Raw genomic sequence first — 27,108 nt, forward strand, 5'->3', positions numbered from 1 at the left:
CTTTAGCATAGTGTTTTTTTGTTTGTTTGTTTTTTGTCCAATGAAATCAATATTTTTATGTAAATTTTACTTAATTTATTAATTTATTAAAATTTATTGTTATTCTACTCATTTTTAATGATTATTTCTACTTAATTAAAATGTTTTAAATTTAATTAATAATATTGCTTGTAAAATTTTGACACAATTTTACTGAATAAATATAGGGAAACACTTTTTACAGTGTAGCTTAGAGAAAATATAAGCTCAGGCACAGGCTTGACATTTATCCAGCTTGAATTTGTTCTAAGAAATGCACATAACTTCATAAGTACCAAACTTTCATCTGTGAATATGAAATATTAAATACATTAAATATTTTAACTATAGTGTTTTTCTTAAATTTTCCCTGACTGAAGCCGTCAAATGTAACACATCAACGAGGCAAAACTAACATCTCTTTGCAAAAATGTACTTTGATGTGCTTGTTTGATGTCTTGAGGTTAAAGCGCTACTCAGTTGTCAAAAGCTCCGAATACACTTTGTAGACGCCACGATGGCGGTACATGCAAGTGGGTATAACTGCAGACCTCAGATCTCCAAAATGGGCCGTGAACTCCATTGGACAGAACCTCCAAAATGGGGCAGGGTCTCCTTTCGCAAAGACTTTCACCATTGGCTGTGGCTTCAGCCAACTGTTACTGACTTACATTTCAAAATAAAACTTTATGAATTCATCGTTTCTAGTTCATCTAAAATAAAATATGCTATATAAATAAATATTCTCCATGAGAGCAGAGGCCAAAGCTTGTGGCCAGTGGTGTTTGGACCCAAGTCTGAACCTCTGCTTCATGATGTAAACGGGAATCACTCAGGAGCTGTCCCAGCGGAGGGGAAAGATTTTACTCTATCGCTTTATTTCAAGCATCGGGCCGTCCGGGAACATGAAATTTGCAGGCTAGGAGGGGGTAGTGATGCTGGGTGTAACTAAAAAGGTGCCATTGTGTGGTGAGTCTCATATTGCATAATCTTATTAACTGTTTATCTCCTGAACTGCAACTTTCTTTACCACGCTATACAGCGCCAATCCCATCGTTCAGACAATTTCACTGGTTAAGGTAAAGCGTGGGGCAGGTTTAGGGGTTAGCGTTTTTTTTTTTTTTTTTGCATAGTTTAGGAAACACTTTAACAGACACAACCAATAAAAACCTCAGAATCAGCTGTGGGGCTGAGTTTGCACTGAAGTGGATAGGGGGAAAAATTGTGCGTATGTGTAATTCGCCTGTCTCTCAATGGGAGGAAGCCACTCCCCATTTTGGAGCTCCCACCCAGTTTTGGAGTTTCCACCCCTATTTGGAGATCTCCAGGTTGCAGTTATACCCTTCTCGGTATGTGCGTGCTAGAACCAGTGTTTTGGATGGCCACCTACTGTAAATGTGAAAAAATAAAAATAAATAAATCAACAATTAATGAAAGTCTGTTTTTTTTTTCACAAAAATGTGTTTCAAAAATAATATATTACAAAATATACACACCTTCAGGTCTGAATTGAAAAGTTTTGCTTTGAAAAAGTCTCCTCCATATCTTTTCAGCTTGTCGTTGTGGTCTCTGGCTCTGATAATAACAGAGATGTTTTCACCCACTTTGTAACTCTCTTTGAGTCCCACAATAGAGAAAGTTGAGTGGACTGGACTTGTGCTCTGATTTAGATGAGTGATTTCTTGATCTGGCATTGGCCAATCCAGAGACTTCTGTAGTCTTTCCCACTCCTCATCACTAATTCCCATGTCAACAGCTGATATTATCGATGAATTGTACGTTTGTGGAACTGGTTTAGGTCTGGGGGGCTGAAATTGTTTTATGTGAATCCCATCATTCAATACCCACAGAGCCTGAGAGAGGAGCAAGATATCACTCAGACCAAATTCCTTTTATTTATGTGCAAATTTTCATGTTCTTTGTAGATACAGACACTCTGGATTTCTTGAAAAGTTATGTAGATATGTAGGCGTTTGGCACAAAATGTGAATGCGTAGTCCTTAGCTTGCAAGCCTCATTGTCACCTCAGTCAACACCCAAGAATCAGTCTCAGACTTTACTAAGAGATGCCTTTGGCTTCTTAATAAATGCCTTCTACTCTAAGAAAAGTCCTACTTGAAGCTAAGAATTTGTTTTTACATTTAAGTTGAAGCTTAATGATATATCCATAAGAGCATTACTGAGAGGTTTCATAAGAGGTGGACATTCCAGGAGCCAGAAAGTAAAAGTCCTGCTATATGTTTATTCCACCCATGAACTCAGCAGCTGATTTTACCAGAGGAGGAACCAAGTCATTCCTTTTAAGTCACAAACTAGTCTAAAGTCAAATCCCAAGTCCTCAAAGAGTTAAAGTTAATGAGATAATTAAGTAATTTATTAAATGTTGATTGTGCATCAATGATTAACACCTGCTATTATTGAGAATTACAGAGGATCAGATGTCAATGTTTTATTGGTTAAAATGATACCACCATCACTGAGATCAGTGTTTGGATTAGTTGTGTTCTTGACCCTTGATTGATTGTGCTAGGTCTCTATCTGTAGCCCTATATGTGGAGTTGTAGAGACGAGAGATCAGTGGTATACAATAAACATATAGGCACAATGAGCTGGTGATTATATTGAGAATAATATGTTTCTTCAGAAGTTCAGCGTTTGAATAATTGTCGCAGTGAAACTGCAGCACACAAAAAAGGTACTTCAACGTCTACAGAGAATAGATTTTAAATTTGTGTAACACCTACAAAAATTGATGATGATGAAATCCCAAGTCCTCAAAGAGTTAAAGTTAATGAGATAATTAAGTGACTAATTAAATGAAGATTGTGCATTAGTGATGAGCACCTGCTGTTATCAATCAACATCACTGAAGAAAAGAGAAACACAAGAACTACAACTGACTTTAAGCACAGTCTTGGATGAAAACAACTGGGAGAAAAAAAAAAAAAAAAACTTTGCCACCATAATTGTGGTGAGTATTTGCTTCAGTTAAGGGCTTGAGCCTTTGAGCTGTTTTTATAAATTTGCTTCTAAGCAATTGCACTGTTGTTATGTGTTATTGCAAACATTTGTGCAATACTGATACAAATCTTGATCTAACAGGTAACTTGTGCTTTTGATGACAATATGTTCTTGATTTGATTTCTTGATTGTACGGAGTATGAATTATGAGTTTAGGTCACCATACTTAACTCTGTCACTTTCACAAATAAAGAGACATTTCATTACATAAATGCCACCATAAAACGTCAATATTTCAGTTTGGGATTTGGCATTTAGCCATGACCATTTATCATATGCTCTTCAACAGTGGTGAAAATGATTATTAGTCTTTCATGTATTGCAACATGAAGTATTTTGTTGATTGTCACCATTGTAGAGATTCATATGCTGGATCTTGATATCTGTGTGTGTTTCTTAAAAGCACTGAACTTTAGAGGTGTGCGATACCGCTAGATTTGGTATCGATCCGATACCATGTAAATACAGGGCCAGTATCGCCGATACCGATACCAATACCGATACTTTTTAATAATTAAGGTGGATGCGTCTTCAACCTAAATCTAAATGAATTTTCATGACTTTTAATTTGTTTTTGTGATTTGCATTTTGGGTTATTAATCAGTACTACAAAATCTTTTGGTTACTTCTGATTTATTTAAATAAACAAAGTTACAAAATGATTATGTCACAAATATAAAAAATGTAAAAACTAATTCTCTTTTCAAGTAGCATGTTAATAAAAAAATGTTTCTCCTCTTTAGTGCACTTCTTTTCAGGATTTTTTTTCTTAAAGTCACAAAGTTTTACTTCACAATGTAAAACAAATTCTCCTTATACAAAATTCCTGAAGCCGACATCTTCCACTATGGAAAGAGGCTGCAGGTCCTTCACAATCATTTCTGATAGGCGCCTTGTAATATCCACTGCTCTTGGAGAATCAGCTATTGATAAAATAATAAAAATAATTAAGTCTGGTGCACATGTACGTGAAGTTTAAATATAGAAACTAGTATCCCTTTCACAGCTAACACAAAAAGGGTAGATCGGCCAGAAAATACAGCCATACAACGCTCCTCTTTCTCTCCGCCTCTGACTGACTGCTGTTAGAAATGCTCGGCTGAGCGGTGCGCGCGCCTGAATGCTGGTGGTAGCGCTAGTGGTGAGTCACGTGACGGTACAACACAGGAGAGGGGGCGGAGAGCAGTGTCGATCACGAGCAGCACTCTTGAGAGCTTGCTCTGCTCTGTGACAGCAGCAGCATATTGACAAACACAGCCAGGTCGCAAAACGAGAGAAACTGAAACTTAAGTATCGATATTTTCCCTTTGGTATCGATCAATACCGATACCAACGTTGGTATCAATATTAGTATCGATCTGCCCACCTCTACTGAACTTCTATATGTGTTACACAAATTTAAAATACATGTCCTGTGCATATGAGAACAATGTTTTTTTTTTTTTTTTTTTTTTTGGGTGTGTGCTGTAGTTTTACTGGGATTACTCAAAATCTAGACATGAAAAAAACATCATCTGAGATGTTATTAAAGAGCCACACAGATGGGAAATCAAAAATTACCTGTATTACAGTGTATGATGTAGCTGTCCATCAGTGTAAACAATGTGCAGAGTAATTAAACCAAAAAAGTACACAATTTATAAAGTTATTGGCCTCTAAAGTAAGGAGTCGACTCTGAATCGCTGAAATGAGTCGTTATAGATTTCAAATATTTTGCCCATCTCTATGTACGTCACTAGGAGCACTTTGCATAATAATCTCCACCTTCCGTCTTGGGAGAAACAAAACTCTGACCTTCCCCACCTCACTCTGGTTAGTAGTTGGTGTAATAGCATAGTGTCGAGGAGACAGTTTTTTTTATTATTATTGTAAAGGCAAGTTTGTTTTATTTTCACTGCCAAAGAATGAGAGTGTCTTATCAGTATGTCACACTAGCACTATATGAATAACCCCGAAAATAACTTAAATTACTCTTTCAGTTTTAATCGTACAGATAAGAGGAATACATCAATCAAATCTTTAAAGGGTCTACTTTTTTTGGATAAAGACATAACTTTGTGCACTTATAAAATAAAGATAACACACAATGTGTGCTGTCTGCAGCCTTTGTCTGCGCTGATCTCCATTTACAAACACGTCATTAAAGTGAACTGTAACTCTGTGAATACTCAACGAAGAGACATGAGAGAGATATCTATAGAAAGCTTGACATGTCTACTTTAAAACTAAACAAGTGCTGAAAACAGATATTCTGTGATAAAGTAATCCATATGAAAACAACGCGATGTCCGTTTTTCAAGTCTCCCTTCATTATATCTAATGTAACCACACACCCGCGCTGAACGCGCTATTCAACCTGAAGCCTGCGGCTTGAATACGCCTACACAGAAGAAAAAGCAGTGAGACTGTTCTTCAAGTTTTTTTATTTTATTGTTTGCTTCGCGATGAGAGGAATGAGACATAATTCACCCCAAAAAGATGTTAACGCATTATTTACCATGAAGTTTTGTGCGGAACAACCAATCAAAACTGACTATGTTAGTTGACCAATCAGAATACAGCATGCTACCGAAAGGTGGGGTTTAAGGAAACTGAATCTTTTGAACAGCTTCGCGCGAACCGTTTGAGGATCTCTGAGAATTGAGGTAATTTTAAAATTATATTTTGACAAAATGACAATGTTTTTTAACCTTGGATGGATTTGAACCTGTTATACAGGACTTATATACAGTGATAAAAGCATATAATTTTCATCTTACTGGCTCTTTCAACAAGCTCATTGTGACTATAGGTTCTTCATATATCATAAAGCTCATTAACATACAGAGAGAGACCTGTCAGAACAAGTCAAAGGTCAAGAACACAATTAATTCAAACATTGATCTCCAACAAAATCTGATTATCTGTAGTCCTCTATAACAGTAGGTGTTAATCATTAATGCACAATCATCATTTAATTAGTCACTTAATTATCTCATTAACTTTAACTCTTTGAGGACTTGGGATTTGATTCAAGACTAGTTTGTGACTTGGAAGGAATGACTTGTTTCCTCCTCTGATGAAATCAGCTGCTGAGTTCATGGGTGGAACAAAAATATGGCAGGACTTTTACTCTTTGGCCCCTGGATTACCCACCTCTGCTACTCTGATTGGTTTGATCGTCTTTCATAGACATACATGATAGAAAATGTGTGCTTAGTTGGTGTAGGACAGATTATGTTGTTTAAAAGCTAAAAACACTGAGAAGTTTTACAAAGCTTTCATTATAATGCAGTTTTTAATTGTTAGCTTGACTCACTATGTCTGATTTATTGAATCACGAGATGCTTGCTGCTGCAAGTTTAATCTTCTGGAACAGTTAAATTCACACTCTGAAATGCTTAATGTGAAAGTACATGGCCTTATGCATTAAAACAGTGCTTTAAAAAGACCAAACTCAGTAAACAAATTATTAATCAAGCATTATATTCACAGACAAGCAGATATGAGCACAGAATACGAACACAACGTTTAGTTTAAGCATTTTCCTCCCATAACCTGCTTGCCTGTGAATTGAATGCTTTATTAATTTGAGTTTGGTCTTAAAAAAAAATAATGATGATAATGTATTAAGCCACGTTAAGCATAGAATGTCTCGAATCATTCCTGCTGATTGAAAAGAATCGGTTCAATAATGTTCACAAAATGGGTCTCGGAGAAAATACCTATTTAATATAAATAGATGATACTTTATAAAGTCTGAATATTTGACAGTGGCTGTGAGACAACTGCACTAAAATAAAAACATGATTAACATGAAGTTACTATTACTATAGCAACAGATTACAGGTGTGCCCTTTCAGAATCCTCACTGGAATGAAGAAATAAAAGTTTCTCAATTTCTTCACTATAAAATATTTTCCTGAAATAAAGAGGAGAAAAAAGTCTATGCTTTGCAATGTAGTAAAGAAAATTAAAGTTTCATAAAATGGCACACAGCAGACACATGTAGTGTGGTGTCATTTATCAACTGCAGGACAGATAATTATATGTAACAATAATTGTCTTGTCATGTTATGTAAATTAAAACAATACTGATACATACTTTTCATTTCCTTTCTCATAATCTGATGATATAAAATAATCAATCTTTCAAAAATTATTTAATCCATAATTAATTATTCTATCTGAAGACCTGATCCTCCCACGACCAAACCAATCAGAGCAGTTATGGGGCAGGGCTGCACTTGCAGCCTCACCCAAGGTGCAGCTCCGCCTCGATCTGCAGGCTGCAGCAGGGTGCTTCTCACCACTTCGCTGAAAAACTTAAAGCTTCATGAGGCTTCATCTCGCCATCACTACACATCACTGTTCAGGCAAAAAAATAAATGTAATCTAGCTAATACCTACTCATTTAAATATTTAAAAGTACACTAACAGCAGTTACACAAATCTGTACTTGCATTCAAATTGTGCATGTTGCTTGCTTAGTTCAAATTTAGGAATTTAATTGGAATTTTAAATGCATTCTCAATTCAAAATGAGTTTAATGCCACACAACTCTGTTGTCTTGCAGTGTAGTTATAAAATGCTTCTTCATTTGATCATTATTTTTAAGTCAGCTTTAAAATGTCTTAAAAACTTACCAAACTGAATGATGTCCAAAGAAAACAAACCAGTGGAAATGCATATCGTCTTAACCTGCAGACTGAAAATACATGCAAATTTTACATGTCAATATCCTTCAAAACATTAAACCATTGACCCAAAATATGAAACATGTAATGTCCACACACTGTTAAAAATAACACACAATATTTACTTAATAAAATTGTTTGAAAAATTGTTTGAAAAAGTGTCAACGGATTACAAGAAGTAGTATTAATTAAATCTAACACATAAAAATGTATTAGAATTAATAAAATGAGATGCTTAGATATTAACCATTCAAAATGAGTTAAAACAAACAAACAAAAAAAAAAAATATTTGAGACAAAAAAAAAACAAAAAAAAAAAAAAACTATGCTAATGAATACTGTTATGCATGCCAGGCCAGTAGTTGGAAACTAAGTTACACGGTGCAAAAATGTAATATGCATGCAATGCCTTTTTAAAAAAAATATGTTTTTGTTGATTATATGGAGATGATACAGGCATCATGTTCAAAGCTTACATTTTCAATCCCCCACAACAGAGTTATTGAAGACACCTGCACAGCAAAATCCCCAGTGTTAATTTAACACTCTGAGTGTGTACACATATAAACACTGAAGCAGTGTTAAAAGTACTGAACTCATTTACAGTCTCTTCTCCTCTTATCAATCATTATTGATTGTAACAGATTTGATTCCACAACAAAAGAGTCTGCATTTTCTATACATTTTATAAACATCTCTTGTGATTCAGAATTTTTTTTTTTTATTAAGGAGTTTTAAATTTAGGCACACACAGATAACAAGAATCAGTGTATGAATCTCAACAATGGTGACAAACAGCATATTCAGATAAACAGATCTACTTTGCACATCACAAAACTAGAAACTGAAAACGCTCATAATTTATCCATGCCGCAATGCATCACTGCTGTTGCGATGTTCACACTGATTCTTGATGTCTGTGTGTCTAAACAAACATGTCATATTATGCCAAAAATGCTGAGTCACTTTTTTAGCCACCTAATTTAACACACAGTAACGAAACCCAAACTCAGCCATTCAAGTCACTCCATGACAATTTGTCCAAACCACAATCAATGCCATAAGATTGTTGTGGTTCTGGTCTGTCTGTATGTTACAACTCAGTTTTCACAGCCACACACAATCGAAAATAAATAACTGAAGTGTGAAGATCCCAACTAAAGCAAACACTGACCACTATGATGGTGAAACACAAATATTTGATTTTTTCGTTTGGTGATTCTGCTTGTTAACATCAGGTGTCTTCAATAATGGTCAATCATAACTCAATTAACTTATTAATTATGTCATTAACTTCAACTCTGCTTCAGTGTTACTTTTAACACCGCATTAGTGTTTATATGTGTCCACACTCAGAGTGTTAAATTAACACTAGGGATATTGCTGTATGGGGCCTGTTTCACAAATTAGGTTAAGCAAAAACTCTTAGTATGTTAGTCCTGAAATGAGGGAAACTCTAGGTTTTCTGTTTCTGAATGGGAGGCTTGTCAAACCCAATAAAGCAGGGTAAGTCAAGCCCGTTTCTGAAAGAGAGTTAACTTATACTCAGAGTTGGTTACCATGGTAACTTACTCTATGAACCTAACCTGGTAAGGAGCAGGTTTTATTCGGTAAATCCAGAGTTTCTTTTGGTCTCCTCCACATTTTTTTCAATTTCATTGATTATACGACTATGTATAACGTAATTACATAATCAAACAATGATAATGTAAAATCATAACCAATACCACATTAACATATTTTCTATTAACTTGTCTGGATGAAATAAATCAATTACAACCACCATACAAAAATATAATATTAAAGTGTCAATGGTCAAGAGGCCAACTAAAGCAAACACTGGTCATTATAATGGCAACCAATAATTTACCCTTTTCTCCTTCAGTGATTTTGTTTGTGAACTTTAGATGTCTTCAATAACTCTGTTTTGGGGGACTGAAGACACAAACTTCTGAACATGATGCCTGTATCATATCTATGCAAGCAACAAAAATGTGAATTTGTAAAAAAAAAAAATAATAATGTCATGTGCATGCATATAATGTCATAATATAATGATGTTTATTGACATTGTCTAGGACCTGACCAAGGCTGTATCCATGGCAAATTGCTGTGACGCTGTATAATCTGTGGACTGAGACATCTAGACAGAATCACAACTCTCCAGGCCCACTAATACACAAACTTACACATATACAGATATGCACTCACCTCCCCACCCCAGTCCCTCGCCTTCTCCAATTTGTACCGCCAGTCTGTCAAGTGGGTCTGTGACCAGCACTTTTAAGCTGCAGGTTGGGATGGCTGCTGTATGCACTGGATTACCTCGACCCCTCCAATTTATGTCCCCAGTTGGAAAGTCGTGGGTTTATGGTGATCATGTGCTTTTGTTGCTGATGTGTTTTTTTCATGTTCCCATACTGTACTCCCAAAAGGAGCATAGCATGGTAGTTGTTTTTTTTCTCCCCACTTTCCTAATGTTATGCTGTATTACTACTACTACTGCTACTACTATAAGGTTTTTGCATGATGTTTCATGATTGCCAACTTCTGGCCTGGCATGTATAACATAATATTTTTAAGCATATATATATTTTTTTTTTCTCTCAATCAAATCAATATTTTTGTGTAAATTATACTTATTTTTTTCATATTTGATTATTTATAATTACTTCTAATGTGTTAAATTTAATTAGTAATGTTGGATGTAAAATTTGAAACAATTTTATTGAGTAAATAAAGTGAATATTTTTTTACAGTGTAAACTGCTGATTACCTGCTGCATTTGATTTCTCCATGGATGGTATGACCATGGCCAAGTCTGTTGTTCTTCTATTTTAGGTCAGCTTGTGAAAGAAGAAAATGGGCTTATGGCTCTGAAAACAAGGAGTTCCCACAAAGTATATGAAATGCAGTTGTACAGTAGGATGTCAAACAAAATGTAGTTTCTGCCACTGCAAGTCAAGTACACCTGTTTTTCATCCCTTCTGGGTAATATTCATAATTTTTGAGAAGGTAGCCTGCTGCTATTTACAGAGGTGGGTAATCCAGGGGGCAAAGAGTAAAAGTCCTGCCGTTTTTTTGCTCCACCCATGAACAGCAGATTTCATCAGAGGAGGAAACGTCATTCCTTCCAAGTCACAAACTAGTCTTGGGTCAAATCCCAGCTGTTAACAATTAACATCACTGAGGAAAAGAGAAACACAAGAACTACAACTGACTTTAAGCACAGCCTTGCATGAAATCAACTGGAAGAAGAAAAAAAAAAAAAAAAACTGTGCCACAATAATTGTGGTGAGTATTAGCTTCAGTTGAGCTCTTGAGCCTTTAAGCAGTTTCTATGAAATTGCTTCTAAGCAATTGCATTATTGTTTTACAGCAAATGTTTGTGCAATGCTGATACAAGTCTTGATCTAGCTTATGCCTTTGATAACTGTGTGATCTCAATGTACATTTCTTGATTATAATTTTAAATAAAAGAAAGTGGTTAAAACGGACTGCTGTCTGTTCACTGCTCTGTGTGTGCACTTCGGATGGGTTAAATGCAGAGTACAAACTCTGAGTCTGGGTCACCATATTTAACTTTGTCATTGCATGAATGCCACTATAATGCTTCAGTAGTAAAGAACTAAAAAAAAAAAAAAAAAAAAAAGCCTTGACCATTTATCACATGATCCTCAACAGTGGTGAAAATATTTAATCATTTAATTAGTCACTTAATTATCTCATTAACTTTAACCCTTTGAGGACTTGGGATTTGACTTGTGACTTGAAAGCCCCACCTCTGGCTAGAAATAATTTGAAGGGGTCACTTGCAAGTCGCAGCAGCACGAATTATGTGCCCAGCAACATCAGATTCAAATATTATGCTAATTAACAGTGAGCGGTGGTTTGAGACATTACTACAAGATTCTTATTCTGCCTGAAAGAATGAAAAGACAAAGATGAAGGTGGAGCGATTCGACCAATTAAATGAAATCAGCATTTCAACGCTGTGAGAATAAAATATCGAAGCCATAAAACAATTTGTAAACCCCAAACGAAAAATGAGAAATCGAGCCAAAAACTCATTTTCTGTTTGTTAAACTAAACGGAAACACTAATAATCTAGCTATTTTTCCATTTCTCGTTATTGTAGGGATTTCTCGTCATAATAGGAAATGAAATTATCAAAATGTACAAGTCCTCAAAGAGTTAAAGTTAATGAGATAATTAAGTAAATAATTAAATGATGATTGTGCATTAATGATTGATATTTAGAGAGGATCAGATGTTGATGTTTTATTGGTTAAAATGATGCCACCATCATGGAGATCAGTGTTTGAAATAGTTGTGTTCTTGACCCTTGACTTCTTGTGTCAGATCTCTCTTTGTATGTAATGTTGTGGAGAAAAGAAACCTGTGATATGTGAAGAATATACAGTTACAATGAGCTGATTTAATTACATCTCAAATAATGTTGTTATTTTCACATGTATAGATTTTAAATAATTCCAGTTTAACTACAGCATACACAAAAAAAGTGTTTTTTTTTTTCTCATATTTACAGGTAGTGATTTTTTTTTTTTTTTTTTTTACATTTGTGTAACACATAGAGAAATCTGTTGATTGTTAACAGCATGTGTTCATCACTAATGCACAATCTTAATTTAATTAGTCTCTTAATTATCTCATTAACTTTAACTCTTTGAGGACTTGGGATTTGACTCAAAACTAGTTAGTGACTTGGAAGGATTGACTTGTTTCCTCTGATTAAATCAGATGCTGAGTTCATGGGTGGAGCCAAAATATGGCAGGACTTTTACTCCTTGGCCCCTGGATTACCCACTTCTGATATTCTGAGAAAATTGCAATGTTTTCTGATCTTACCCACTGGGCAAATTATGTGTGGACATCTTTTTATGTCTGAGGAGCCAGAATGAACGTTTTTATGACGTCTTTTTTTTTTTTGACGTGTTCTGTACGTCCGATTTAGACATTCACCGAAACTATTTACAAGGTTAAAAACTAGTTCGAAAGTGGTCAGTGGATATATTTTCAACATCATTCAAGGTAGATTAAGGCATAATTCATACTGTTTCTGGACCAAATCAACAATCTCAGGATGCGTTCGATTTAGACTCATGTTATTTCAGTGTAACTTCCTGACACTGTGTTTGTCCTACACTATCAGAAATAGGGGTACAGTAGGAGTCCATTTCTGTCCCCCAAGGTAGAATCTACACTAATGTACCACAAAGGGCTTATTATTGGACCTCAAGGTAAATGTATGTACCTTTTTGAGGGTCAAAAAGGTACATATAGGTTCCCAAACATTAAAAGGTACAAATATTTACTGTTTATTTTAAAGGTTAAGGTACAATTTGTAGAGCCAGTCCTGATTGTCTGCTTGAATCTCAATTTAAAAGAACGTCCGTTCTGTTTCTTTCTTTTGGCAGAGTGAAGTCATAGCACAGTTGCACATATTTCTTACCAGATTTGGGTAGTCCAGGGGCCAAAGAGTAAAAGTCCTGCCATATTTTTACTCCACTCATGAGCTCAGCAGATGATTTCATCAGAGGAGGAACCAATTCATTCCTTCCAAGTCACAAACAAGTCTCAAGTTAAATCCCAAGTCCTCAAAACAGTGTTTTATAATACACAGTTTCAACAAGCTAGCACAATAAGTAAGAGGACCAAACTAAATTAACCAAACTAAATCAAACTCTGTCCACCAAAATGGTGACTTCAAATGAATCAGATATCAACCTTTAAACCTCTGTTAATTCTCAATAAGAGCTTCTCTAGGTGTCTGACAGAAATAAAGTCAATCTACTGAGTGAAGCTGTTTGTGGAGATGTTTGATCTTCCTGTTGAGATCTTCAGAGATTTAATGTATTTGATTTGCAGTTGATTTTTACCACATGCTCAATCATCAGTTATTTCATAAAGATAATTTTATTTTCTAGATTTTAGGACAAACAGTGTCGGGAAATGATGTTGAGAAATATGATGTTGATGTTGAAAATATGTCCAATGACCATTTTTTAACAAGTTTTTAACCTTGTACGGAGGTTCTGTGAACGTCTAAATCAGATGTTCAGAACACGTCAAAAAACTTTCATTCTGGCACCCCAGTTGATGTCTTTTCAACGTCTGCAAAGACATAAAAAAGATGTCCACTGGACATAACTTTGCCCAGTGGGAAGATAAATGGGAGCAAATGACTCAGGTTAGAGGAAGGCCTAAAATAACAAACAACACAATTTTCTAACTAATTTAGGAAAGAGTACAAACTGACCTTAAAGTAAAGAAAACAAAATAAACAAACAACATCCATCCCTCCCTCAGTCCTTAGCCCCGCTCACTCTCTATACAAAAACAGGCACAACAAGTACAGTATACAAAGGACAAAGTCACTTCCCCTCCAGCATTCCATTTTAAGTCACAGAGCACTTAGAATCACTCACAGATTTAGAAGGAAAACAATACCTCCTCCAACACAAAAGTACAGTCTGGATCAGGGGAGAATTGCGTCTAATCCAGCCAACTCTGAACTGCTCCAATATACTCTTGGATCTCAGGCATGCTCCCCTAAATGAGCTACATGTGAAAGTGATTTGACTTGAGGAGGAGCAGAGAAAGAGAGAGGGGGGACTTGTGGAGGAGCAGAGTAGAGAGAGAGAGAGAGAGAGGGAGAGAGAGAGAGAGAGTGGGAGAGAGAGAGATACTGTGTCTGAAATCACTCATTTGTTCACCCACTCACTAATCCCTGTAATGTATGGCTGTTGAGTTCACTACATCAAGAAGGAGTGAACAAATAAGTGAACGAATTCGGATGGTGACGTATACACTGTGTGTGAGACAGAGGTGGGTAAAGTACCCAAAAACTGTACTCAAGTAAAAGTAAAAGTACTTCTAGAAATATATACTCAAGTAAAAGTAAAAGTACTAGTCTGAATAGTTGCTTGAGTAACAGTAAAATATTATCGGATAAAAAATCTTCTCAAGTAGTTAGTTACGATTTACTTTGGGTCATATATACTGAGCCTATTTTTTATTTAGATATAAAATGTATGTAATGTATGTGTGTGTGTATAAATGTATATATTTCATCAGCCTTTACTCCAGTTTATGTAATTTATTATAAAACCCTGTCTATTTACTTAAGTAACAGATATAGGTGTCATGCCGTGACATATTTTTAATACGACTGACCTTATATTAAATGTGAATTTAACATTGAAAGTTAATGTGATATAAAAATCGCTACTAGTCTTTCATGGTTCTTAAAGAAAGCAAATAACATTTAGATTATTAAAGATCATTTTCACTGGCAGTCTAGATTTCAGTCACTCTCAAAACTCCCATTAAAATCACTGAAACTGTTAACACTGTGAAATCAATATCTTAATTATAGATTCTTACACACATCTGCACTTTGTTGTTTCTGACAAGATAATTCGCCAGAAAGAGGTATTCAGTCAGCGAGCGAGTGAAGGAAGCATCTGCATTTTAGCAATGACTCATCTGAACACCTTTGATTGGCCATTGCATTCAAAAGCTCAACATAATCTTGTGTGATTGGTTATAATGCGCAGTGCTGTAAAAATGCATCTTTCTCTGGCTCAGTGCCAGCAAGCGATCACAGATCTGAATTTAGAAGCTGATGATATGTCTTGCTGAACGTACTCGCACCGGTGTGATTGTATTAATATTAATAAATTCTTAATCCTCTATTTTTTGTCTTTTGGAAGCTGCATTCAACTTGACTACCCTCTGTTATAAGGCACACACGTAATGAGGTGGGTAATCCAGGCGCCAAAGAGTAAAAGTCCTGCCATATTTTTGTTCCACCCATGAACTTAGCAGCTGATTTCACTAGAGAAGGAACCAAGTAATTCCTTCCAAGTCACAAACTAGTCTTGCAGTTCCATAAGTGCAGTTCCATAACCACGTTTTCAACACTGCTGAGGTTCTTAAATGTTACAACTCTGAGTGAACCACTTCAGATGCTCAGCGCGTGCGGCAGGGAACTGAACGAATCATTCAAACTGATTCATGAACCAATTCATGAACCAATTCACCAATTCACCTTTCAACAGAATTGACTCAAAAGAATGAATCATTCGCAAATGGACATCGCTCATTGTCCAGAGAAAAGTAGATGGCACATTTGGAATAAACTGAAGCATTTATAACATTTATTGCATTTAGATTATGTAATGAGAGGAGAGTCGCCCACAGTAACGGAGTAAAAGTACAGATTTTCCCCAAAAAATTTACTCAAGAGTAAAAGTACCCATCTTTAAATATTCTCCCAAAAGTATTAGTTACCCCAAAAAAATTAAGTAAATGTAACAAAGTAAATGTAACTCGTTACTACCCACCTCTGGTGTGAGACTTGGAGCTGTTGCAAAAACATCATATGTAGCCTAATTTTATATTACATGTACCTTATATTAGAAAATAATATTAATAGCAATAACATGCTAAATGACTTTATATTGCAAATATACATACCTCTGCATCAACTTTGTGGTTTCATTGATGTTATATAATTATTATTTTTTTAGTAATGTTTCTATGTTCATAATCATTTAACGCTATGAAAATACCGAGAAAAAAAAAAAAAAAAACACATTAACACAGCGGTTCTCAATTCCAGTCCTCGCGCCCCACTGCTCTGCACATTTTGTACGTTTATCTTAGCACTTCAGACATTTGTTCTATTCGGACGTTAGTGCCCAATGAAGTGAACATCACAGGATATTCCACCATGATTCCAGCTCGAAGCGAACGTATATGTTCCATTCAAAGTACATTAAAGTGTGCAAGACGTGAATTTAAATTGTATTTATTTACAAAGGTATATGATGTCACAGTTGTCCATGTGTAAAGATGCTGCGCAGCACAAATCAGTGAATGAATGTTCTGAAGTGAGGTAAACTTCAACAGATTTCCCCTGCTCAGGGAGTAGGGAGCAATGAACAACTGGAACACAGCTCACTTCTAACGAGCTGATTATCTGAATCAGGTGTGTTAACAAAGATAAACATGCAAAATATGCAGAGCATTGGGGCGGGAGGACTGGAATTGAGAACTGCTGCATTAACACATGTTCATAATTGTGTATTTATTATTCGTAGTATCTTGCCACTTGCTCAAGCAGTGCTAGCGCTCAGATAAGATGGTTGTAGAGTGCCCTCAGACCACCGTTAATTTCACATCAGAATGAATAAGCTACTGTGATTAACGAACATGTTTTTAATTATCACCGAATTATCATCATTTTTGTAAGTTAACAACAATGCCACCTCAGTAAATTAGTAAAATATTAAACTGAGTTATTGCCTACATAACATATTTTAATATGAATAATGTATGAATAAACGTTAAAATTCGCTCGCTCCCGCTTTCACTTCCAGCTCGATGCTACCGCATTGGATTGTGGGAAATAGTGCTTTAGCGACTGTCCATCGGCTGTACACTCGAAATCAGAATGAATTGTGGGTAAAAAGTAGTGGACAAATGTAGGGAATTAACTCAGAATTCAGACAGCACTACAAAATGGCTGACACCCGATATAGTGCACTATATAGTGGATAGGGAGCGGTTTCAGACACAGCAAGAGAGAGAGACAGGAAGCAGAGAAGGAGAGGGAGAGGGAGGCAGGGGAAAATTGTAAGCAATAAATCCACTCCATAGCGGATTCTAAGTGATCAAGGGCTTAGGACGTTCCAGTTGCATAAGTGAAGTGAAGGGCATAAAAAAGTGAACTGGAATGCGGCCTGGGAGGGAGACAGAGAGAGAGAAAGGCAGTAAGCAGGAAGCAGAGAGGGAGGGGGAGAGGGAGAGGGTGAGGGGGGCAGGGGAAAATTGTTTGCAATAAACCAGCTCCATAGCGGATTCTAAGTGACCAAGGGCTTAGGATGTTCCAGTTCAGCCCATTGCAAGGGTCCTGCCTGAAGTGGGAACTCATTAAATGTAATCAGTGACATAGGCTACATTCAAGTAAACAAGATAGAGGGAAGTTAAGAGTGAAATGAATAAAAAAGTGAACTGGAATGGAGACTGGGAAGGAGAGAGAGAGAGAGAGAAAGGCAGGAAGCAGGAAGCAGAGAGGGAGGGGAGAGGGAGAGGGTGAGGCAGAGGGGGCAGGGGAAAATTGTATGCAATAAACCAACTCCATAGCGGATTCTAATTGATCAAGGGCTTAGGATGTTCCAGTTCAGCCCATTTCAAGGGTCCTGCCTGAAGTGGGAACTCATTCAATGTAATCAGTGACATAGGCTACATCCAAGTAAACAAGATAGAGGGAAGTTAAGAGTGAAAGGAATACAAAAGTGAACTGGAATGCAGACTGGGAAGGAGAGAGGTATTGATTGAAAACATACTTTTATTACATAGTTCGCATTTCATGAACATCCTTACGTATTTTTTATACAGTTTTCAGTAAAAAAAAAACAACAACAACTGATCATCAATATCAACAACACAAAGAACATTTCTAACAGACCTTTTATCAACAAAAGCATATACATGATTTGTTAATGTGTAATAGACATACTCATTTCTAAGGCAAACTTAAAAAAAAAAAAAATATATATATATTTTGACCCTTTTGTCTGAATTGTATTTTTCTCTGGAAAGGCATACAGAAAGTTTAGCCACTCCAAAAACAAAATTCATCAAGATATTTGTTTTTTTCTTAAAGGTCCCGTTCTTCGTGATTCCATGTTTCAAACTTTAGTTAGTGTGTAATGTTGTTGTTATAGTATAAATAATATCTGTAAAATTCTAAAGCTCAAAGTTCAATGCCAAGTGAGATTTTTTATTTAACACAATTCTCCTACATCGAATGACTGTTTGGACTACATCCCTCTAGTTCCTGCAGTAATGACGTCACTAAAACCGTTTTTACTAACCTCCAACCACATGAAAACAAAAATAGAGGGGGCGTGGTCTTGTTGCGCTCCGACGGAGAAGAAGGAAGAGCTGCGTTTGTGTTTGTTGCCATGTTGACGAACCACTGTTATTTTCATCTCGGAGTCCAATCACCTATGTTTGGGCTTCCCAGGGATGCTGTACTTAAAGATCAATGGTTACAATTTATGTTTAACTCGGTTCCCAAAAATTATAATCCACATGTAAAACTATGTGCAGCACATTTTGCTGAGGACAGCTTCCTCAATCTCAATCAGTTTAATGCCGAATTCGCACAAAGATTATTCTTGAAAGATGGAGCAGTTCCCTCTTTGTCTGGAGAAGGCGTTGTTCATTTTGAACAAATCTTTAATGTGACCCAGGAAGAACGAGTGAGTGGAGTGATTAGTTCAGTCACGCATGCAAAATATTTGAAAGGTTCTGCTCTGCTAGTAGTAGTGTTTCACCTGTGTCAGTCAATGCAGTCTGAGCCAGAAAGAGAATTGATTAGTTCATAGTTCGGGTCTATCTGTTTTTTGACTCGTTCCTTAATCACGTGACAGACCAATACGCTAAACCTATGTAGTCCGAGCCGGAAAGAGAACTGATTAGTTCATCTCATGAGTCTTTCAGGTCGAGTCGTTCCTTAATCACTTGACAGTCCCATACGTTAAACCAATGCAGAACTGAGCTGGAAAGAGAATTAGTTCATCTTTAGGGTCTTCGGTTTGTTCGTTCTTTTGAGACATGATGTGACAATATTGGCTAGAGTAATTAGTTAATTTACAACCTTCTTTACAAAAGGAGGTGCATAGTACTTATTATTATTTTTATTTTATTGGTTATGCTTAAAATGTTGTCCATATGATGGCGAAATCACTTTGATAAATATATTTTTCCAGGTTTTTTTTTTTTTTTTTTTGTGGATTCTAATCTTCAAAAATGACCTTGTTGTTGTTAAGGAAGCAGACGGACAACCAGTTAAACAATAGTGAAGGTGGTTTATTATGAACAGCTGAGTAGCAGAATGAATGGATGTGCAGGAATGGGTGAGTGTCAGAGTTCTGGTGTGAAGAATCCTTGAGTTCAACCCTCGAATGGATGACAGTTCTTTCCTTAGAAGGAATAGTGGAAGGTGCTTGCCAGGATGGGTTTGAACTGGGGTTGAAGGGGATGACAGACCGATGGCACACACACATGCACCACTGACTGGGCTGACTGGATTTCGGCTCGCACACTCCTGGAGAAAGGATCTTGACAGACTGGGATCGTCAGTGAATACTGGTAAGTAAACACAAGAAGATTTGATTAGTGACACTCGCAGAGAGAAGCACTATGAGTAAGCTTCGAACAAACGAGCCCGGACAATGAGAGGTGCGTAGTGTGTGCTTATGAAGCAGAGTGGCTGATGGAGTGCAGGTGTGTATTGTCAGAACTCAGGTGACTGTGATCGCTGGGTGATTGTGGTGGCGGAACCTGGCCAATCCGTGACATTACCCCCCACCCCAGGGCCCGATCCTGAGGGCCAAGGTCTCCGGCGTCGTGGTGGTCTCCCTCGTCCGCGAGGTGCAGGGTACTGAGGATGTTTGGAATGGAACTCCTCCATGAGTGTGGGATGTAGCATGTCGACTCTCGGGATCCACGATCTTTCCTCTGGTCAGTATCCTTCCCAATCGACAAGATGTTCCAATTGACCACCGCGGCGTCGGGACTGCAAGATTTCTCGAATGGAGTAAACGGACCCTTCCTCCAGCATCAAAGGGGGAGGGTGTTCCTCTTCATGGCCAGGTTCTGTGGTGGGAATAAGAGGTTTGTGAAAGGGTTTGAGCAAGGAGACGTGAAATGTGGGGTGAATTCTCTATTGCGGTGGTAGCTGGAGTTTAAAGGTGACGGGATTGACCTGTTCTAGGATGGTAAAGGGGCCAACAAACCTTGGACTTTTTTGGAGGGGAGTCGCAGACGAATGTCGCAAGTGGAGAGCCAAACCTTATCTCCCGGAACATAGACTGGGCCAGAAATCTTCCCCCGTCAGCGACTGTCTTGGATCTGTAAATTGCCCTCGGCAGATTGTGGTGAGCTTCGTCCCAGACTCTCTTGCTCTCCCGAAACCAGTAATCCACTGCGGGGACCTCAGATGGTTCACCATCCCAGGGAAATAGAGGGGGTTGGAATCCAAGGATACACTGGAATGGTGTGAGGCCTGTTGTGGGTTGCCGCAGTGAATTTTGGGCATACTCCGCCCAGCCCAGAAACTGGTTCCAGGAGTTCTGGTGACCATTGCAGAAGGTCCTGAGGAATTGTCCCACTTCCTGGATTTTTCTCTCTGTCTTGCCGTTGGTCTGAGGGTGATAGCCAGAGGAGACGCTCACTGTCACACCTAGGAGTTTAAAAAACGATGTCCATACCTGGGATATAAATTGGGGTCCTCTGTCTGATACAATATCCTCTGGGATCCCATAATAACGAAAGACGTGACTGAAGAGAAGTTTGGCGGTCTCCAGGGCAGTGGGGAGACCTTTCAGTGGTAATCGTCTGCAGAACTTAGAGAATCGATCTACTATGACGAGGATGCAGGTGTTTCCATCCGACGAAGGTAAGTCCATCATGAAGTCAACTCCTAGGTGTGACCAGGTATTGGCAAGGGATAGAGCTGGAGGAGCGGACCATTCAATGGGACTGATGATGATATCTTCGGGTATTATGGTGGTAGTGGTCTCGGGTGTTTCTGGAGAATCATGTAATCTGGATAAGGCATTGGCACAGACATTCTTAGGGCCAGGGCGGTAGGTAATGGAGAAGTGGAACCTTGAGAAAAACAATGACCACCTGGCTTGACGGGGACAGAATCGTTTAGCATCACAGAGATACTGGAGGTTTTTATGGTCAGTGATCACTTGAAATGGATGGATGGCCCCTTCCAACCAATGTCAACACTCCTCCAGGGCGAGCTTGATGGCCAGGAGTTCTCGGTTACCGATATCGTAATTCCTCTCCGCCGGGCTAAGCTTCCGTGAGAAGTAGGCACATGGATGGAGTAAGTTGGGTGTCCCATGATGTTGAGAGAGGACGGCTCCAACTCCGGAAGTCGAGGCATCCACCTCCACGATGAAAGGGAGTTCTGGGTCTGGATGCGTCAGGACTGGTGCTTGTGTGAAGGTGGATTTGAGGGATTGGAAGGCTGTGGCCGCTTCAGGAGTCCAGAGAAGATTCTTTGGTTTACCTTTGAGTAAGTTGGAGAGAGGAGTGGTGATGATACTGTAGCCTCGTATGAAACGTCTGTAAAAGTTGGCGAATCCAAGAAATCTCTGGACTTCTATAATCGTGGTGGATTCTGGCCAGGTAGTGACTGCAGCCACCTTCCTCTCATCAATGCGGACCCCCTGTCGGTCAATGACATAACCCAAGAACTGGACTGATGGGAGATGAAATGAACACTTCTCGGCCTACAGGAAGAGGTGATGTGCTCTTAGTGTGTGGAGGACCTCCGCAACGTTGGGTTCAATGGGGTCGCTGTTTTCATTTATTTTACTGTCTATGGTTACATCCCCGTCTTGCAGTCTGCAGACGTACACGCTTGGGTTCAAAGTATGCGGAAGCAATTCATTTCATAGCGTGAGCGTAAATAGTGAAATTTATGAGAGAAAATCGCCAGATGGCTAATACAAAGTTGTACCACGATGATGTGTTGCAAATGTTGTTTGCCGATTCTGACTCTGCAGGGGAATATTTGCCTTTTGGAAATGACGATCGGCCGTCTACATCTTTGCAGTGCAATGGTGCCACAGTGAAAGGCGAGTGTGTTTACGAAGCACAAACAAGCGATCATTTCAACCCTTTGCTCAACGGGGATGCGGGTGGCAGAGGTGAACATGGTCATAGTGTCCGTAGGAGAGCTGTTGCTGATCGCGCACGCTCTAATGCAATGAATGAGAGGAACCATACTCTCAAGAACTACGAACTGTGTCACATAGATACCTGATTGGGAAGATAGCTGGTCAACTGATCATAAAATAGGCACATGTATTTTATTATGGCACAGTAATACAGTAATAATGTACTACTTTTCCTGTTTTTTTCTGATCATTTGGAATGAGAAAAAAAAAAAAGAACCTTGCAAATAAGTTCCAACATCCATTCAATATCTATTATTTCCTGAATATTACTAATGAACTGATCAAAAAGTAGGCTACTGTTCACGTGTTTTACTGCTATATAGTGTAGTAATATAGTTATAATTTAGTATTTTCTACTGTTTTATTGTTGGCTTCATCTTTTCTGATAATTTGGAATGAGGGAAAAAAAAGACACACACACACACACACACACACACACACACAAACATGCAAATATATTCAAACATCAATCCGATATCAGATTTTTCCTGAACTCAGCTATTACTGAACCGAAGTAAAAAAAGAAAAGGCTCCACCAAACAAACACCACTGCAATGCTTCAACGTTGAAAGACAAAAAAGGAAACTGTCAGTTCAGGCTTTTAGACATGCACACAGACACGAGTTTTTACTATCGTGTTACCCAGCATGCAACATTTTGTTGATTGTCACCACTGTTGGGAGTCATATGCTGGTTCTTAATGTCTATGTGTGTCTACAGAGGACTGGAGCTTTTTTTTTTTTTGCATGCTGTAGTTCTGCTGGGTTGATTAGGCAAAACTCAAATAAAACAAGTCTTAATTTTACTGTAATCAGACCAGGACACAATTACTAGTTAATATCTTCTCTCTACTTTACAGCACCTCATGCAAATGTTATGGACACAGATCTGACACAACAGTCAAGGGTCAAGAGCCCAACTAAAGCAAACACTGATCTCAATGATGGTGGCATCATTTTAACCAATAAAACATCAACATCTGATCCTCTGTATTTCTCAATAACAGCAGGTGTTCACCACTAGTGCACTATCATCATTTAATTAGTCACCTAATTATCTTGTTAACTTTAACTCTTTGAGGACTTGGGATATGACTTGAAGACTTGCTTGTGACTTGAAAGTCCCACCTCTGGCCCAAGGTCTCCAAAGTCCTCTGTGCCAACCATCTTACAACCAGTCCATTACACCTGATCCCCTCTCACCTACTTGGGTAAATCCACAGCACACCAAAACCTATACTCAGTCCTACAGCAGAAAAAAAAAAAAAAAAAAAAAAAAAAAAAACCCTCTCTACCTTTTCTGTCAAAAAACCTTGAAAAAGCTTTGTTCGATCAGCTGACTGCTATTTTTCTCACATAATTACCTACTTGAACAGTCAGGCTTCAAAGCCTGGCAAGCCATTGTGACAACTTCTTAAAAAGCAGAAAAAATATAGTTCCTGTTTACAACCAACATACAATCCCCCCTGCATATTTAACTTATATATTTAATTATTAAAAAAATATATGATGAATAATGAGAATGATTAATAAAAAATGCTCTTACCAGTTTCACCAACGTTAATGAGCAGTAACAAAACTGCAAATGATCAGGGTGAGGCCAGTGTTCCTGTTTTCACACAATGAATGACGTGTGCAACGCGTTTTAAAAATAAACATGTGAAACTTCACTGCATAGCAAAAACATTTTAACAAGGAAACAGGTCAACATGACATGCAAAACTTTATTCAGGATGAGGTTTTTATGTTGACAACATTTTATATTTTAGCAGGAGGATATGACATGTCACAGTGCAGATATATAGTATGAAAAGCAGGGACCCATTTCAAGGGTCCTGCCTGAAGTGGGAACTCATTCAATGTAATCAGTGACATAGGCTACATCCAAGTAAACAAGATAGAGGGAAGTTAAGAGTGAAAGGAATACAAAAGTGAACTGGAATGCAGACTGGGAAGGAGAGAGGTATTGATTGAAAACATACTTTTATTACATAGTTCACATTTCATGAACATCCTTACGTATTTTTTATACAGTTTTCAGTTAAAAACAAAAAACAAAACAACAACTGATCATCAATATCAACAACACAAAGAACATTTCTAACAGACCTTTTATCAACAAAAACATATACATGATTTGTTAATTTGTAATAGACATAATCATTTCTAAGGCAAACTTAAAAAAAAAAAAAACTATTTTGACCCTTTTGTCTGAATTGTATTTTTCTCTGGAAAGGCATACAGAAAACTTAGCCACTCCAAAAACAAAATTCATCAAGATATTTGTTTTTTTCTTAAAGGTCCCGTTCTTCGTGATTCCATGTTTCAAACTTTAGTTAGTGTGTAATGTTGTTGTTATAGTATAAATAATATCTGTAAAATTCTAAAGCTCAAAGTTCAATGCCAAGTGAGATATTTTATTTAACACAATTCTCCTACATCGAACGACTGTTTGGACTACATCCCTCTAGTTCCTGCAGTAATGACGTCACTAAAACCGTTTTTACTAACCTCCAACCACATGAAAACAAAAATAGAGGGGGTGTGGTCTTGTTGCGCTCCGACGGAGAAGAAGGAAGAGCTGCGTTTGTGTTTGTTGCCATGTTGACGAACCACTGTTATTTTCATCTCGGAGTCCAATCACCTATGTTTGGGCTTCCCAGGGATGCTGTACTTAAAGATCAATGGTTACAATTTATGTTTAACTCGGTTCCCAAAAATTATAATCCACATGCAAAACTATGTGCAGCACATTTTGCTGAGGACAGCTTCCTCAATCTCAATCAGTTTAATGCCGAATTCGCACAAAGATTATTCTTGAAAGATGGAGCAGTTCCCTCTTTGTCTGGAGAAGGCGTTGTTCATTTTGAACAAATCTTTAATGTGACCCAGGAAGAACGAGTGAGTGGAGTGATTAGTTCAGTCACGCATGCAAAATATTTGAAAGGTTCTGCTCTGCTAGTAGTAGTGTTTCACCTGTGTCAGTCAATGCAGTCTGAGCCAGAAAGAGAATTGATTAGTTCATAGTTCGTGTCTATCGGTTTTTTGACTCGTTCCTTAATCACGTGACAGACCAATACGCTAAACCTATGTAGTCCGAGCCGGAAAGAGAACTGATTAGTTCATCTCATGAGTCTTTCAGGTGGAGTCGTTCCTTAATCACTTGACAGTCCCATACGTTAAACCAATGCAGAACTGAGCTGGAAAGAGAATTAGTTCATCTTTAGGGTCTTCGGTTTGTTCGTTCTTTTGAGACATGATGTGACAATATTGGCTAGAGTAATTAGTTAATTTACAACCTTCTTTACAAAAGGAGGTGCATAGTACTTATTATTATTTTTATTTTATTGGTTATGCTTAAAATGTTGTCCATATGATGGCGAAATCACTTTGATAAATAGATTTTTCCAGTTTTTTTTTTTTTTTTTGTGGATTCTAATCTTCAAAAATGACCTTGTTGTTGTTAAGGAAGCAGACGGACAACCAGGTAAACAATAGTGAAGGTGGTTTATTATGAACAGCTGAGTAGCAGAATGAATGGATGTGCAGGAATGGGTGAGTGTCAGAGTTCTGGTGTGAAGAATCCTTGAGTTCAACCCTCGAATGGATGACAGTTCTTTCCTTAGAAGGAATAGTGGAAGGTGCTTGCCAGGATGGGTTTGAACTGGGGTTGAAGGGGATGACAGACCGATGGCACACACACATGCACCACTGACTGGGCTGACTGGATTTCGGCTCGCACACTCCTGGAGAAAGGATCTTGACAGACTGGGATCGTCAGCGAATACTGGTAAGTAAACACAAGAAGATTTGATTAGTGACACTCGCAGAGAGAAGCACTATGAGTCCACTTCGAACAAACGAGCCCGGACAATGAGAGGTGCGTAGTGTGTGCTTATGAAGCAGAGTGGCTGATGGAGTGCAGGTGTGTATTGTCAGAACTCAGGTGACTGTGATCGCTGGGTGATTGTGGTGGAGGAACCTGGCCAATCCGTGACATTACCCCCCACCCCAGGGCCCGCTCCTGAGGGCCAAGGTCTCCGGCGTCGTGGTGGTCTCCCTCGTCCACGAGGTGCAGGGTAGTATCCTTCCCAATCGACAAGATGTTCCAATTGACCAGCGCGGCGTCGGGACTGCAAGATTTCTCGAATGGAGTAAACGGACCCTTCCTCCAGCATCAAAGGGGGAGGGTGTTCCTCTTCATGGCCAGGTTCTGTGGAGGGAATAAGAGGTTTGTGAAAGGGTTTGAGCAAGGAGACGTGAAATGTGGGGTGAATTCTCTATTGCGGTGGTAGCTGGAGTTTAAAGGTGACGGGATTGACCTGTTCCAGGATGGTAAAGGGGCCAACAAACCTGGGACTTTTTTGGAGGGGAGTCGCAGACGAATGTCGCAAGTGGAGAGCCAAACCTTATCTCCCGGAACATAGACTGGGCCAGAAATCTTCCCCCGTCAGCGACTGTCTTGGATCTGTGAATTGCCCTCGGCAGATTGTGGTGAGCTTCGTCCCAGACTCTCTTGCTCTCCCGAAACCAGTAATCCACTGCGGGGACCTCAGATGGTTCACCATCCCAGGGAAATAGAGGGGGTTGGAATCC

At 38.2% G+C, this 27,108-nt stretch overlaps 1 protein-coding gene across 6 annotated transcripts in view; it reads right to left on the minus strand.

Annotated features, from left to right (window-relative positions):
- The window catches only part of LOC113116411 (NXPE family member 3-like), an 80,740-nt gene extending 56,287 nt beyond the window's left edge, over positions 1–24,453 (minus strand). The window contains exons 1-4 of one of the 6 annotated variants that reach the window (XM_026284886.1): positions 24,059–24,453; positions 10,492–10,561; positions 7,665–7,726; positions 1,515–1,871 (exon numbers count right to left, since the gene is read on the minus strand). In XM_026284886.1, coding sequence (XP_026140671.1) covers positions 1,515–1,871; positions 7,665–7,726; positions 10,492–10,528 — 456 coding nt within the window. In that variant the 5' untranslated portion in view covers positions 10,529–10,561; positions 24,059–24,453. Of the gene's footprint in view, positions 1–1,514; positions 1,872–7,664; positions 7,727–10,491; positions 11,347–14,164; positions 14,481–24,058 lie in introns of those variants that run through there. The other 5 variants (XM_026284747.1, XM_026284818.1, XM_026284674.1 and 2 more) reach the window with 5 other exon arrangements.
- Positions 24,454–27,108: the final 2,655 nt, after the last annotated feature.

Source organism: Carassius auratus, chromosome 1 (genome assembly GCF_003368295.1).
Source record: "Carassius auratus strain Wakin chromosome 1, ASM336829v1, whole genome shotgun sequence".
Taxonomy (NCBI): domain Eukaryota; kingdom Metazoa; phylum Chordata; class Actinopteri; order Cypriniformes; family Cyprinidae; genus Carassius; species Carassius auratus.